This window comes from Mustela putorius, unplaced genomic scaffold, assembly GCF_011764305.1.
Source record: "Mustela putorius furo isolate JIRA1106 unplaced genomic scaffold, ASM1176430v1.1 tig00000145_pilon_pilon_pilon, whole genome shotgun sequence".
Taxonomy (NCBI): domain Eukaryota; kingdom Metazoa; phylum Chordata; class Mammalia; order Carnivora; family Mustelidae; genus Mustela; species Mustela putorius.
The window spans coordinates 8,856,205-8,873,410 of record NW_025421294.1 but is presented as its reverse complement, the minus strand read 5'-3'; the positions used below and the strand labels follow the sequence as shown (position 1 = coordinate 8,873,410).

The 17,206-nt window shown below is 35.7% G+C and overlaps 1 protein-coding gene across 1 annotated transcript in view; it reads left to right on the top strand.

Annotated features, from left to right (window-relative positions):
* The window catches only part of NDUFAF2 (NADH:ubiquinone oxidoreductase complex assembly factor 2), a 158,881-nt gene that overhangs the window by 98,893 nt on the left and 42,782 nt on the right, over positions 1-17,206 (top strand). Inside the window, exon 2 of the mRNA XM_045075304.1 lies at positions 5,952-6,041. Coding sequence (XP_044931239.1) covers positions 5,952-6,041 — 90 coding nt within the window. The remainder of the gene's footprint in view (positions 1-5,951; positions 6,042-17,206) is intronic.

The following is a 17,206-nucleotide window of genomic DNA, read 5'->3' as shown; positions in this document are numbered from 1 at the left end:
CAACCCTCAGTTTGTTTTGAGAGATTAAGAGTCTTTTTTGATTTGTCTCCCTCCCAATCCCATCTTGTTTCATTTTTTCCTTCCCTACCCCCCACAACTCCCTGCCCTGCCCTTTCCTCATATCAGAGATATCATACGATAATTGTCTTTCTCTGATTGACCTGTTTCACTCATCATAATACCCTCTGGTCTATCCACATTGTTGCAAATAGCAAGACTTAATTTCTTTTGATGGCTGCATAGTATTCCATTGTATTTATATACCACAAGGGCAGATAACATTCTTGGTATTATTATTAAAATAGTGTTGGCCTCCAAGTCCCCTTAAAAGGGTCCTAGGCACCCCACAGAGTTCTCTCTAACAATCTGAGAATAGCTGGTCTGTAATTCCTTAATTATTTTGGTGCTCATATTTATCCCAAATTTAATAAATTTCAACCCCTGTAACTGGCTCAAGTTCTTGTGACAAACCCCTCTTTTATTTTTTTAATTTTTTTGAGAATTCCCTTACTTTCTGGCACAGCAAGATATTCCAGACTCATCTTGAACCCACTCTGCTCTAGGCTTAGAATTAGCCATTTGTCTAGCTGCAAATAGAACCAGAAAAAGACATGAGGTTTCTCCAGGAAAGACTGGTATTCATCAGCCATTTCCCATCCACAGAAGTTTCTTACTGGTTATGTTGGCTCCTGTTCCCTGTATCACCATGTGTGTTTCTGGGCCTGTCTCTGTAGAACAGTGTGGTTTTTCAAGTGTGGTCTGCAGGATGATACAAAAGATGCCCATTAGGTGATACAAAGATACCCATTAAAATTGTAAGATATAGGGGCACCTGGGTGGCTCAGTGGGTTAAGCCTCTGCTTTCAGCTCTGCTTTAAATCCATGGTCATGATCTCTCTGCCTTCAGCTCAGGTAATGATCTCAGGGTCCTGGGATCAAGCCCCGCATCAGGCTCTCTGCTCAGCAGGGAGCCTGATTCCTCCCTTCTCCCTCCGCCTGCCTCTCTGCCTACTTGTGATCTCTGTCTGTCCAATAAATAAATAAATAAAGCCTTTAAAAAATAATAATAAAATTGTAAGATATATAACTGTATATGCTTAAGCAAAAAATACAACTACCGTGGACACTTGAACAGCATGGGTTTGAACTTTGCAGATCCACTTATACATGGGTTTTTTTCAATAAATAAATACAACGGGCACCTGGGTGGCTCAGTGGGTTAAAGCCTCTGCCTTCAGCTCCGGGTCGTGATCCCAGGGTCCTGGGAGAGCCTGCATTGGGCTCTCTGCTCAGCGGGAAGCCTGCTTCTTCCTCTCTCTCTCTGTTTCTCTGCCTACTTGTGATCTCCATCTGTCAAATAAATAAATAAAATCTTAAAAAATCATAATAATTAATAATAAATAAATAAATACAACACTATAGGTGTCTTTTTTCTTTATAATTTTCTTAGTAACATTTTCTTTTTTTGGCTCACCCTATTGTAAGAATACAATATAGAATACATATAGCATACAAAATGTGAGTTAATTGACTGTTTATGTTATCACTAAGCCTTCTGATCAACAGTAAACTATTAATAGTTAAGTCTTTACAGTAAGCTATTAGTAGTTAGCCAGAAGTGTAAGTTGGATTTTCTTCTTTTTTTTTTTTTCTTTTTAAAATTTTTATTTTAATTCCAATAGAGTTAACTTTAGTTGCGTTTTCAACTGCATGGAGTGGTTGGTTGTGACTCTACCCCCCCATCTAACCCCCCATTGTTAAGGGGTCAAATATAATTTAAGTCTAGCATTTCATGGTATTTTTTAGAGTAAAGTAAAAGTGAATTTTGAAAGGGGAAAAAAACCAAGCCAAATTAAAGAAAAATATTGAGAATGTAATACTATAAAGTGTGACAAACCACAAAGCTGGATTGAATGAAAATTGAATGTCTGATGTTTAGGGCTCTCTGCTGTAGATCCTCTTGCCCTGTCTGTGTCCAGGGTTCCCATACCCTGTTCCAGAAGTGAAATTGATGAAATCTGTCTTTTACCTAAGCCTGTCATCTACCTAATACCCGGAGATCTCCCTTTTTTCCCCCCTATTGTTTTAACTAAGTAGGTTTTGTATTTTTCTAAACAGAGGAAAACGAAATCTGTATCCTAGGGCAATTTGCTTTAAATCCATGGCAGTAGCTTTAAAATAATTTTTTTAAAGATTTTTTAAATTTATTTATTCGACAGAGACAGAGGTCACAAGTAGGCAGAGAGAAAGGAGGAAGCAGGCTCCCCACTGAGCAGAGAGCCCCATGCAGGGCTCAATCCCAGGACCCTGAGATCATGACCCGAGCTGAAGGCAGAGGCTTTAACCCACTGAGCCACCCAGGTGCCCCCCTAAAATTTTTTTTAAGTTTGTAAGATAATGTTGTTACTTCCGTAGTCTTTAAATCCCTATACCATTGACCATATCTACATGAATTCAGACTTTTTGTTTTGACTGTTTTAATTAAATCTAATGTTGTTTTACTGTTAAGTGAAAAAACTATGCATTGCTTTATATAATAAAACTCATTGGGTACACCAGTGTCAATTGTTTATTGTCATATTAAGACTTACTAAGCCTAGGGGCACCTGAGTGGCTCAGAGGGTTAAAGCCTCTGCCTTCGTCGGCTCAGGCCATGATCCCAGGGTCCTGGGATGGAGCCCGACATCAGGCTCTCTGCTCAGCAGGGAGCCTGCTCCCCCCACCACCACCACCTACCTCTCTGCCTACTTGTGATCTCTGTCTGTCAAATAAAGAAATAAAACCTTTAGGGACGCCTGGGTGGCTCAGTTGGTTAAGCAGCTGCCTTCGGCTCAGGTCATGATCCCAGCGTCCTGGGATCGAGTCCCACATCGGGCTCCTTGCTCCGCAGGGAGCCTGCTTCTTCCTCTGACTCTGCCTGTGCTCGCTCTCGCTCGCTCTCTCTCTGACAAATAAATAAAGAAAATCTTTAAAAAAAAAAAAAAAAGAAATAAAACCTTTAAAAAAAAAAGACTTGTTAAGCCTATACGTATCTTAGATTAATGTTTTTGTTATCAAAACAATGTTTAAATATAAATTAGACCCCAAATTTTTGACACCTGATCAGGTACTTAAAAATGCTCTATTTTGATAAGTAGGATCGTCTTTGCAACTATTGTATGAAAACATATTAGTGTGAATAAGTGATCAGTTTGTGCATAATTTCTTACTCAATGGGAGTAATAGATTTCATTTCCAGTTCTTAAAAATTATATAAGTAGGACTTATTACAAAGAATGGAGTAGTTTTAGAACAATTTATTTGGGGGGCAGGAACTTATATCTGATCACAAAAAAATTTATTTGGTAAACCAGTGGCCTTATTCCGTACATATACACTTTTTATACATCTTTGATGTCGTCTATTTGTAAACAAGATTTTTTCAGCAATTGTCAACGAATTAGTTATACTAACTCATGTTTTACTCTGTCTTTTCATTTATACACAAAGAGGTATGATTTTTGATTTTTAAAAATCTTGGGAGACCTTAATTTAAGTTTATAAACCTAAGGGTAGGAATAAGATGTTAATTTTTGTGTCACAGACATTTAAATATAGCTGTAACATATATGCTTTTAGTGGTGCTCCTGGGACTGATAGATCTTTCTATCATCTTCCTCCATGCTCAATTTTTTGATGTGCATTTAAAAGCTTAGAGCACACACCTACTTTCAGAACCCATTTGTTAGGATTTTGTGTTTTAGAAGATAGTTTTCATTTCTGTACTTGTTATAGCTAAAAGAACATATATCTTGGTATTTAGATAAGAACTATATGAAGGCACAGGTATTTTAATTCATCCAAACATTTGTAAAATTTTCATGTAGAAGTAGTTTAGTATGCTAATTTTATGGTAACTTTTGTTACGATGATGAGTTTATATATGTGGATCTAAGTGGCATTTTAGTAAAGACACACATACCCATTTTGAGCCTCTACTATGAGAATAATGCAGCTGTCATTGTTATAGGCTCCTTTTATCCTGACTCATCCCTACAACTTCGGGGCTTCATTACTAATACCTTGACCTACTGTAAATTTATTTAGGATAAGGTAAGCAAAAGGTAACTCCTCTTTTTAAAACTTGGGGAATCTCTGTGTTAGGATTAAATCAGCTTGATTCAGTAAGTCTACAATGAAATGCAGAATTTCCTTAACCTCATACTTCAGAGTTATTACCCATTGATGGCTTGCACATGAAATCTCAACCTTACACTTATTATTACTAAGGCAAAGAAAATAACACCAGTCACTCACTCTTCTTAGGCTACCTTTTTTGGCTTCCTTTCTCTTGCATAGTCACCCCCAGGAATTTCCGTGGTTGGCAACTGAAGGAATTTTTAGTTGCTAGAATTTCAGTTGGTGTGGGAGAGAGATTTGCAACAAGGTCATTTTGTTTAATTATGTCACTCAGTCTATTTAGCATGGTGTAAGGTTGGTCCAGGAGTAGGAAGAGTAGTATTTTGTAAGGCCCAATTTTCTGTCCATGACTGGTGTGATCATGGTTAAACCATGCTCCTCCTCTCATAGTTACTCATCACTGTCTTCCTTGTTTCATCTTGCATTCCCTGAACAGGCAGGCATCTTGCTAACTTTTGGGAAGTAGGAAACTTACCTGGTTTCCCTAGGCACACGGGCTCAATGACAAAGGAACACGTTTTGAGACCACCATTTTGACAAAGCTGCTTTGAAGGACATAATTGAGACTTTGTGGAAACAGAAGAAAATACTACATAGTTTTGTTTTGTTTTTTTAAAGATTTTATTTATTTATTTGACAGACAGAAATCACAAGTAGGCAGAGAGAGAGAGGAGGAAGCAGCAGAGAGCCCGATGCAGGGCTCGATCCCAGGACCCTGGGATCATGACCTGAGCCGAAGGCAGAGGCGTTAACCCACTGAGCCACCCAGGCGCCCCAAAAATACCACATAGTTTTATATCTTTGATATAAACTTAAAATACATGCTAATCAAAATTTTATTATTGAGAAAATTAAGCCTATTGCATTCTCATCCCATCCCCGACCCATCTACATCTTTTTCTTTACTACTACCTCTGCTCTCATGTTTCTACATTGCTACCATCCTGCACCAGTGTTGATCTCAAACCTGAAGTATGAAATCCATAACTCACTAGCTTTTGCCCTCTTCCTTTAGATCCAGTGAGAGTTAGTTACTCAGATGGGTCATAGAATCCAACCTATGATTTGGTTCCCTTGGGTTTGCTAATGTAATGTGGCAACAGGATCTTGTGATTCATTGCATACTTAGTAGAGGTCATGAATAGCAATTCCCTTGGGCAGTAGCAGCAGCCACTTGAACCTCTAATACACATACTCGCAGAATTTGAAGGACTTGAACACCATTGATTACTAAAATGGGGCTTTTGTTGCTGTTGTTTAATTTTGGCCATTAGTGGCTGAAGATTAATTGGTTAGTCCTTTTTTTTCCTTTAACACAGCATCTAGTTTTTTTCTACCAAAATTAATATTGTATACTATGGCAGGAAATTTAAAATTTCTGTATTAAGTTTAGAATTTGCTTTTTGTAGGGTGCCTGGGTGGCTCAGTGGTTAAGCCGCTGCCTTCGGCTCAGGTCATGATCTCAGGGTCCTGGGATCGAGTCCCGCATCGGGCTCTCTGCTCAGCAGGGAGCCTGCTTCCTCCTCTCTCTCTCTCTGCCTGCCTCTCTACCTACTTGTGATTTCTCTCTGTCAAATAAATAAATAAAGTCTTTAAAAAAAAAAAAGAATTTGCTTTTTCTAATGTACCTAATTCTAATGGAATCTATTCTTTCTCCTGATAATTCTTTGACCATACGTGGAGGTGTGCAATATCCAAAGAGAAAATATTATTGTGGTAACTGCTGTATCATGAGTTTATTTAAAAATAAAATAATCACTTTTGTCTTATAGGACAAACTATTCGAGAGAAAAGAATTGTAGAAGCAGCAAATAAAAGAGAAGTAGACTATGAAGTTGGAGATATCCCAACAGAATGGGAGGGTAAGTTTGTGTTTTTAGTTGTATCTTCTGGAGGCAAATTGTTTATACAAAATTAGATAATTATTCTTCTTACAAAAATGTTGGTAATCTGAATCTATGAAAATTTTTTAATACTGCATTTCTTTGAAAGTTATGAAGGTGTCACACTATAGTACAGAAACACATGTTCAGTGAAAGGAACTTGTAAACCTTAGCAGAGCTGGTACTGGTACTGGGGGGGGGGGGGTGAAGCCTCTACAATAGGGATTGAAGGAGGCACTTACTGTCAGGTCCTGACTTTGCACTTTCATGCCTCCAGAGTTTAAATATCATTTCTGGCACTCACACCCCATGAACTTGGGAAAATAAATTCATACTTCTCAATCTTAGTTTACTCTTTTTTTTTTTTTTTTTTTTTTTTTTTTTTTTTTTAAAATATTTTATTTATTTATTGGGCAGACAGAGATCACAAGTAGGCAGAGGCAGGCAGAGAGACAGGAGGAAGCAGGCTTCCCACAGAGCAGAGAGCCAGATGTGAGGCTTGATCCCAGGACCCTGGGATCATGACCTGAGATGAAGGCAGAGGCTTGAACCCACTGAGCCACCCAGGCACCCCAGTCTTAGTTTACTCCTATACAAATTGTGCATAATATTTGCTGTCACCATCTGGAATATTTGCTCAACTTTAAATGACCCTGGTAACTGACCCTCTGTTAAGACAAGGATGGACACTTGATCCCTATCAGGACTTTGGAATTAAGGTAAGAGTTCGAAGTGAGATAAAACAGTAGCAATCAGTCTTTCAGTATAGCTAGAACCATAACATATAATTGTGGGTAGTTATCCTCAATCAAGTAAGTTTTATTGCAGAAAAAGCCAGTCTACTAAGAGAAAAATGTAAGCAGTCTGCAAAAAGAATATAGTGAGATGGAATACTTTGTAGGTTTCCAGGCAGTTTCCAGTTCTCTATTCCATTTCTTTCTAAATGAAGTTCAAATGCATATCTGCCTTTGAGTGCTAGTACCACCCTATATCCTTGTAATAAATTTCCCTTTTCCTTACCAGTTCTTTGCCTTGCGCCTGTCACATACTAAGTACTCAGTAAATATGTAATGAGCACATAAAATCCATAATTTTTAAATAGATTTTAGAATGATCTTGTTAATTTTTACAAAAATGCCTCCTAGGATTTTTGGTGGGATTTTGTTGAACATATATATCCCTTTACAAGAACTGACATCTTAACAATAAGTATCTTCTGACCCCTGGACATTATATTTCTCTTAATTTAATTTAGGCCTTCTTAATTTCTTTTATTAAAGTTTGTAGTTTTCATCATATAGATGTTGCACATCTTTTGTCAGAATTATTCTTAAGTATTTCATCTTTTTGATGCTATTGTATATGATAGTTTTTTCCAGTGTTAATTTTTGATTGTTTGTTACTATCATAAATGTGCCATAGGTATTTGTATATTATCTTGTATGCTATGACTTTGCTAAGTTATTAATTATAGTAGCTTTTTTGTCAACTTCAACAGATTTAAAAAAAAATTTTTTTTAAGATTTTATTTATTTACTTGACAGAGATCACAAGTAGGCAGAGAGGCAGGCAGAGAGACAGGAGGAAGCAGGCTTCCCACAGAGCAGAGAGCCAGATGTGAGGCTTGATCCCAGGACCCTGGGATCATGACCTGAGCTGAAGGCAGAGGCCTTAACCCACTGAGCCACCCAGGCGCCCCTAAAATTTTTTTTTTTAAACTTAGTTACTCAGAAGATCATATAGTCAATGAATAAAGGCATTTTCTTCTTTTCAACCTGGATACCTTTAATTTTTTTTTTAATCTTATCTGTTTCCACTGACTAGAACTTCCAGTATACTATTGATCATAAGAGATGTGAATGGACATTCTTGCATTGTTCCTGATGTATTACTCTTTTTATACATCATTGATTGGTTTATTTAAAATTTTGTTTAATATTTTTATTGAGGTATATTGGTTAGTAACTTCTTTTTCCTTTTTTTAAATTTAATTTAATTTAATTTTATTTTATTTTATTTCATTTTATTTTATTTTATTCTTTCCATGTTCCAAGATTCATTGTTTATACACCACATCCAGTGCTCCATGCAATACATTTTCTTGTAATGTCTTTGCTTGGGTTTTGGGTCAGTGTAAGCTGATCTCATGAAATGAGCTTGGATATATTCTTTCTTCAATATCTTGTAAAACTTTATGTAGAGTTAAAATTATTTTTAGAAAATATCTGATAGACTTTACTACTGAAGCCATCTGGACCTGGAGTTTTCAACTACAAATTAAATTTATTAGATTTAGGACAATCAGGTTATCTATATCTTCTTGAGTGACCTTTGGTAGCATATTTCTTTCAAAGAGTCTGTCCTTTTCATGTAAGTTTCCTTTTTTTTTTTTTTTTTTTTTTGCATAACATGGACCATAGTATTTCCTTATTATCATTTTATTATCTTTAGAATCTGAAGTGATGTCCTCTCTCTCATTATTAGTTTTTATGGCTGAATTGTGTTCCCCCAAAATCTATGTTGAAGTCTTTTTTTTTAATCTTTTTTTTTTTTTAAGATTTTATTTATTTATTTGACAGACAGAGATCACAAGTAGGCAGAGAGGCAGGCAGAACAAGGAAGGGAAGCAGGCTCCCGCTGAGCAGAGAGCCGAATGTAGGGCTCGATCCCAGGACCCTGAGATTATGACCTGAGCGGAAGGCAGAGGCTCAACCCACTGAGCCACCCAGGCGCTCCTCTATCTTGAGGTCTTAACCCCAGCACCTCAGACTGTATTTGTAGATGGAGTATTTAAAGAGGTAATCAAAGTAAACTAAGGTTATTAGGATGGGTCTTAATCGAATATGACAGGTGTCCTTATAAGAAGAGGAGATTAGGACATAGACATATACAGAGGGAAGAACTTGTGAAGACACTGGGGAAAGACAGCCATCTACAAGCTGAGGTGAGAAACCTTAGAAAAAGTGGACCTTGCCAACACCTTGATATTAGACTTCAACCTTCCAGAATTGTGAAAAAAATAACCTTCTATTATTTAAGCCACTGAATGTTTGGTACTTACCTTTGTTATGGCAGCCTTAGTAAACTAATACATTAGTATTCAGGATTGTTTATGATTCAGTTTTATTTCCTATTGTCATTTAAAAGCTGTATCTCTACTGAGTGGCTATTTTTGGTATTACTGACTGCATCTTCAACATACCAAAATCTTTATGTGATGTTTCCGCTTCAGATAGATACAAGAACCTTACAAAGGTGCACTACCATTTCTTCCTTCCAATATTTCTGTTATTGTAATATATTTTAGTTCTACTTGTTACAAACTGCACACTGCACTGTTATTGTTATTTAAATACTGAACTAGGATTTACAGAGATTTAAGCAATAACAAAAATATGACATATTTATTTATATTGCTACCATTTCTAATGCTTTTCATTCCTTTTTGTAGATCCATATTTCTATCTGTGATCATTTTCCTTAGGGTCTAATGGTTCCTTTAACTTTTCTTTAAATGTGAGTCTGCTAGAATTAAATTCTTTCAGCTTTGATATGTCTGAAACACATATATATATATTTGGTGGGGTGGCAGAAGGAGAGGGAGAGAGAATCTTAAGCAGTCTCCATGCCCAGGTGGAGCCCAAAGAGGCCTCAATTTCCACAATTCTGAGATCCTGACCTGAGCTACAATCAAGAGTCAGATGCTTAACTGACTGAGCCACCCAGATACCCCTGTCTGGAATATAAAAATATTCTTCTGTCTATAATAGTCTAGGTTGCTAGGGTTTTTTTTTCTTTTCTTTTTCTTCTTTTCCTTTTTTTTTTGGATAGTTTTTTTTTCTTTTCATAGTTTAAAGTTATATGGTTTCTCTTGAGAATCTATTATCATAATATCTTTATCCTTTTGTGTGTAATGTATATTTTTTTTCTTGTGGCTGTTTTAAAGTTTTTCCTTTTTTAATGGTTTTCAGAAATTCAATCATGATGTACCATTATATAGTCTCTTGTGCTTGAAGTTTCATGAACTTCTTAGACCTATGGGTTTGTAGTTTCAAGTCCATTTTAGAAATATTTTGCCCATTATTTCTTCAGATACTTTTCTTGGAGTCCATTTCTGTCCTTCCCTTTGGGGACTCCATTTGCAATTTTAGGCTATTTGAAGTTGTCTCATAGTTCACAAACTCTGTTTATTTGTGGAGGTTTATTTTCTTTGAGTTTCATTCTGTATGGTTTCTCTTGCTGTATCTTCAAGTTCACTAATGTTTTCTCTTACAGTGTCAAATTCCTACCAGTCCATCCAAGGTATACCTCATTTCAGACATTGTAGCTTTCATCTGAACAAGTTTAATGAGTCTGTTTTATATCTTCCATGTCTCTACCTAACCTGTTCAATCTGTCCTCTAGTTTTTTGAACATATGGAGTACAGTTATAACTGTTTTAATGTTCTTATCTGCTAATTCTGCCATCTGTGTCTGTTTTTAGTTGGTTTTGGTTAGTTGATTTTTTTTCCTCCTCAATATGGGAAGTATTTTCCAGCTTCTTTGTTGGCTTCGCAATTTCTGATTGGATGTCAGACATTTAAAATTTTTTCCAGTTGGATACTGGATATTTATATATTCCTATCTATATTGTTGAGCTTTGTTCTGAGACACAGTTCAGTTACTTGGAAACAGTTTGATCCTTTCAGGGATTGCTTTTAAGATTCATTAGTTCAGACTGAAACAGAGTTTAATCTAGAACTAATAATTCTGCTCTGCTGATGTAAGTCATTGCTGAGCTCTCTCCTCTGCCCCGTCAGTTGTGAGGTTTTCTACTCTGGGTGGTGGAAATTAACATTACTCATAACCCAGTGTAAAATGTGAGGACTGGTACTCTGATCGTTTCTGGTGGTTCTTTTCCTGCTCTTAAGAGTTTCTTATTCACATGAACTCATGAGTGCTCTGCTAAATACTTGATAACAGTGTCCTGCCAATCTCCACAGTTTTCTCTCCATGTAGCTGTGTCATGTATGATAGTCTGTCCTGTGAATTTTAGTTACCTTGGTCTCTCTAGACTCCCAGCTCCATCTCCATAACACAGATAATGTGGTGAATTTTAGCAGGATCCCCTTCCAGTGCCACAGCCTGAAACTCGCAAAGCAATAAGCAAGGCATTGTTTTCTTGTTTGTTTTTTAATATTCTGAAGGGATCACTATATTTCATTACTTGATGTCCACTAGTCTTGAAAATTATTGTTTCATGTAATTTGTCCCTGTTGCTCCATGTTGCCTAGGCAGAAGGCAGCTTTCTTTCAATTCATCTAATGCATTGAAATTCATCTATGTGTTTGCATGAATCAGCAGTTTATTCCTTTTTTATTGCTGAGTAGAGTTTTATCATATTGATATACCAACTTGTCCATTCACCAGCTGCAGGACATTTGGTTTGTTTACAGTTTATAGCATTTATAACTGGAGCCACTATATAAATTCATATTTCTATTCAGGTATAAATATATCAACATAAATATTCACTTCTTTCAGGTAGCTACTTGAAGTGGCATTCTAGGTCAGGTGGCAAGAAGAGATTCAACTTAAACTGCTAAACTGTTTTTTAACATGGCTATTAAGCTTGTTAATAGCTTTCCCATTAACCAAGAATGGAAAGTTATAGTTGCCCCTCATCTTCACTAGCTTTTGGTGTTGTCGGTGTCACTAGATTGATCCATGTAATAGGTGTGTTGTAGTGTCTCATTGTGGTTTTAATTTTTATTTCTCTAGTGCCTAGTGATGCTGATCATCTTTGCATGACCTTGTTTGACATTTGTATATCCTCTTTACTCTAGTATCTATTCTTACCTTTTGCCCAGAAATTTATTATTTGGTTCATTTTTTTCCAACTTGTTTATTTTTAAGAGTTCCTTATTTATGTTCAATACAATTCCTTTACTATGTCTATGATTTGCACATTTTTGCCTCAGCCTTCTTTCTGTTCTTTTAACAGTGTCTCTTGGAGAGCACACATTTATAATTTTAACAAAGTCCAATTTATCATTTTTTCCTTTGATACATCATGATTTTGGTGTTGTAAGAAATTATTGTTTAACCCAAGGTCATGAATATTTTCTCCTGTGATTTCATCTAGAAATTTTATAGTTTGGGGTTTTAGATTTATATCTTTGATCCATTTTGAATCTATTTTTGGTATGGTGTAGATATCAATTTCATTTGTATGGATATCCAGTTTTTTCCAGTACTATTTTTTTATTGTGTTAAAATACACATAGCATAAAATTTACAATCTTAACCATATTTCAGTGCACAGTTCAGTGGTATTAAATACATTGACTTTATCACTACCATCTATCCCCTTAACTCTTTTCATCTTGTAAAACAAACTGTACCATTAAACAATAATTCTCTATTCTTCCTTACCCTTCCCTGGCCCTGGCAACCATCATTATACTTTCTGTCTTTATGTTTTTAACTACTCTCCCAGCACTGTTTATGAAGTGACCATCCTTTTCTCACACTCTTGGCACTTCTGTTAAGCATCATTTGGCTATATAGAGGTGGGCTATGTATTCTCACTTCTCTCCATGGATCTGTCCTTTTCCCAATGCCACACTGTCTTGATTACTGAGACTTTGTAGTAAGGCTTGAGATGGGTAATCTGAATCCTCCAATCTCTTTTTCAAAACTGTTTTAATTAGTTTGGCCCCTTTGTCATTATATATGATTTTTAGTATCATCTTATCAATTACTACCAAAAATCTTTCCAGGATTTTCATTAGGAATGTACTGAATTATTAGATCAGTTTTCATTGGGAATGTATTGAGTTTTTCTATGAACACAGCATCTTTTCTTCATTTCCTTAGGTCTATCCTTAATTTTTTTCATCTGTAGTTCTTAGTTTACAGATCTGGCACATATTTTACTAAATTAAAACCTAAGTGTTGGGTCACCTGGGTGGCTCAGTCCATTAAGTGTCCAGCTCTTGATTTCAACTTAGGTCATGATCTCAAGGTTGTGGGATGGTATGGGGCTTCTCGCTCAGCATGTCCCCCACCTCCCATCCCTGGTAACTACTATTCTACTTTGTGCTTCTATGAATTCAACTTTTTTACATTCCACATAAAAATGAGATCACGTAGTATTTTTCTTTCTGTGTCTAGTATATTTCATTTACCATATCTTCTAGGTTTATCTGATATTGTTACAAATAGCAGGATTTTCTTCTTTTTAAGGTTGAATAATATTCCATTGTAAATATATATGTATATATATGTATATTTTATGTGTGTGCATGTATGCATATATATACACACACACACATACACACATATATACATATATATGCACACACACCACAATTTCATTATTCATTTATCTGTGAATGGACTCTTACGTTATTTCCATAACTTGGCTATGGTCAGTAATGCTGCAGAGAACATGGGAGCACAGATACAGTGTTATGATAGTGATTTCATTTCCATTGGATAGATATTCCAATAGAGGTATTACTGGATCATATGGTAGTTCTATTTTTTTTATTTTTTTGAGGTACCTCCATACTGTTTTCCAGACTGGCTGTATCAGTTTACATTCTCACCAACACGTAACACTGACTACTTAGAATTTAAAAGAATGATGATACAAGTGTTAAAGAGGTGTAAAGTACCTGAAACTTTCATATATAGTTTGGCTGAAGTGTAAATGGTACAACTACTTTGGAAAACAGTTTATTAAATCTTTATAGATTTGAACATACACATATTTTATAATCCAGAAGTTCTGTTGGGTATTAACCTTGAGATATAAAAACATAGGTCTCCCCAAACACTTGTACCCAAAATTTTCATAGCAGCTTTAGTCATAAAAGTACAAAATTGAAAGCTGCAGAGACACCCAACAAAAAGTGAGTGGTAAACACACTGTCATTTTTCTATACAGTGGAATACTACACAGCAATAAAAAGAATGAACTGCTGCTATGCTCATTGTATTTGTTTTTTAGTGCTTCATATAATTATTACCATACACGTAGTTTAAAAATCTGGATATTTACCATCTCCTGGTTTCTGTGGTTACAAATCCAGGCACAGCCTAGATAGATTCTCTACCTAAGATCTCACAAGGCTTCAATCAACGTGTCAGACAGGGCTGCTTTCTCATCTGGAGGTGCGAGTGTGGAAGGATCCACTTCCTATGTGCGTGGTTATTTATGGCATTCATTTCTTTGCAGTTGTAGGACTGTGAGCTTCAATTTTTCCCCTGATGCTGGCCAGAGGCCACCCTAAGCTCCTAGAAGTTACTGGCAGTTTCTTGCCACATAGGATCCTCCAACATGGCCAGTTTTTCCCTTACAACCAGGAAGGGAGAGGCTCCAGCAAAATAGATGCTGTAACCCTACCTAACATAATCATGCACTCATAGACATCCCATCACCTTTGCCCTGTTATCACAGTTAGAAGTAAGTCACAGGGCATTTATTTTAAAAATAACAGAGATGGGGGCTATGGAGCCTACCTTAAAACACTGTTCTCCAGACACAGTTACATGGATGAACTTTGACAATATTAGGTTGAGTAAAATAAGATGCAAATCAGTACATACTGTAAACCATCTATATGAAATTGTAGATAAGGCAGTACTAATCAACAGTGACAGAAAGTGCAGCAATAAATAATTAGGGCCTGTGAATGGATTAGGGTGGGTGTTTGCATGTGGTTAGACATTAGACAACTTATGGGAGTGATGGAAGTGTTCTGTATACTGATTGTTGTGCTGGTTAGACGGTTGTATACAGGGAGCGCCTGGTTAGCTCAGTGGTTTAAGCCACTGCCTTTGGCTCAGGTCATGATCTCAGGGTCCTGGGATCGAGCCCCACATTGGGCTCTCTGCTCAGCAGGGAGCCTGCTTCCCCCTTTCTCTCTGCCTGACTCTCTGCCTGCTTGTGATCTCTCTCTCTGTCAAATAAATAAATAAAATCTTTTAAAAAAAAAAGGTTGTATACATTTTTCAGAATTGTTGCACACTTAAAATGGTTTCACTGCATTCTTTATAAATTATATCTCAATAAAGTGGATTAAGAAAAAAGAACAGTAATCATCATGAGCACTACAAAATATTTAACTTAAATGTGCCAACTAAATCTAATAATATCCTTAAGATATGCCCAAGGGTCAGTAATCAGAAAGTGACTCATTTTCTGTGATTTGAAGAATTTTCACAGTTAAAAAATATGGATTCTTATTTTTATAGTTTTTTTATAATGTGTACACACCCAGAACTGGCAGATATCATTTTTTTAAGATGAGGCTTTAGTATAGTGTTGTCTTTTCCTTCAGTGAAGTAAACAACACATATTTCTAATGTAATCTTTTGGATGCAGACTGTTGACAAGCTTTCCATAATTTTAGTTCTGAATGGTCACCTTACTGACTCTAGTGATAAATGTCTCATTTACCTTAACCCCAGTGGGTACTGCTTCTCAGAATGTGTTAGCCATTTTCAGTGCTTATGGAAATTTGAAGACTATATGCTTCATGAAGTATTTTCCTGCTTGCTTCTTCCAGTCTCTTTTAGTGATTAATGGGAACTTTAATTTGCATGCTCACTTTTACGCTTATTATAGTGTGTTATGTTCCAATAAGAGTATTAAAGTTCATTGAAAATCTCATGCATACTGATGAGAATGCAAATGAACATTGATGAAAGAATGCTAAGATCTTAAGGCATAAACTGTCCAGTTATCTTGCTAAATTCTACTCAAACAATGGTTACATTATAATGAAGACTGATACAGAATCCACCATACAGATATAATTAGCAATGGCAAAATCATTATATAGTTTATAATTGGATAGAGGTTCAATTCCAGATTGTTATGAGGATTAAAAAAAAGAAATATAATGATTTGATATTAATGCTTATTTTTATTCCTTCCTCTTCCTAACCTTTGCCAACCTTCAGCAGGGTATTTCCTTTGTTGCATATAGTGATTGGGAAAGTTAGGGAATATTATATAAATGAGTGATCACATTGAATATTTCCAGCTGTACCCTTTATTGGATACATAGCAGTAAATTGGCATCAACCATCATCTCAAGAACATTACAAGTATCTGGTTATTGTAGAATTATACAAATTTATCTCAGCAATTGCATTTATTTATCTAGATAAAACAAAGATCTTTTTCCTTGAGCCATTTAAAACAGAGCTAAGGAAGTCCTGTATCTTTCCTGAGAGAATAGTGTGTCCCCTGAGGGGACTATTCTAGGCAGTTCTTAATACATTATTTGAGTTATATTGCATTCTTCCATGCATGAATTTTATAAACTTATACAATACCAGTAAACTTTAGAAAGTACATACCAGCATTACTCAATCTATTAATTTACACTGGGATCTTTAAAAATTATTGAGATTCTATTGAAGTATTTTTCTGACTTTACCAAAAATCTGAAAGTGCAGCTTTATAGACTCATCCATAAGACCGATTGTTGTAAGTTGTTTTTCTCATGGTAATAGTAAGTATGCTGTGTGCCTTTATTTTTTCAGTGTGATCTCATGCCAATAATAGGTGGTCACAGACTCTCAAGTACATGGTATTCATTAGTAGAAAGTGTAATATTTAATAATGATTGTTATTTTAAAAATAATAATGATTTTTGTTTTAGATAATATGAAAGTATTTTTGAATCAAGACAGATAGTTCTTGCTACAAGGCCTTACTTATTGGTAGCCCTAGTACAGAGGCAGGCAAACTTCTTTAAAAGGCCAGGTGATAAATGTTTTGGGCTCTGTGGGTTCTACTATTTTTGTTACAACTACTCAACTCTGTTGATGTAGTACAAAAGCAGCTATAGATAATATGTAAACAAATAAGTGTGGCTGTGTTCCAATAAAACCTTACTTAGTGACACTGAAATTTGAATTATATATAATTTTCATGTGTCGTGAAATATTGTTCTTCATTTAATATTTTTTTCAACCAATTAAAAATGTAAAAACAAACTTTGGGTTCCATTTAGCTTACGGGCTATATAGTTAGCTGACCCTGCCCTAGCAGTTGATTTTTCTGAATTAACTTTCTAATTTACTTTAAAACTAAAGATTTACTACTTAAAACCGCTTAAAACCTTTTAGAGGTATATGGCTCA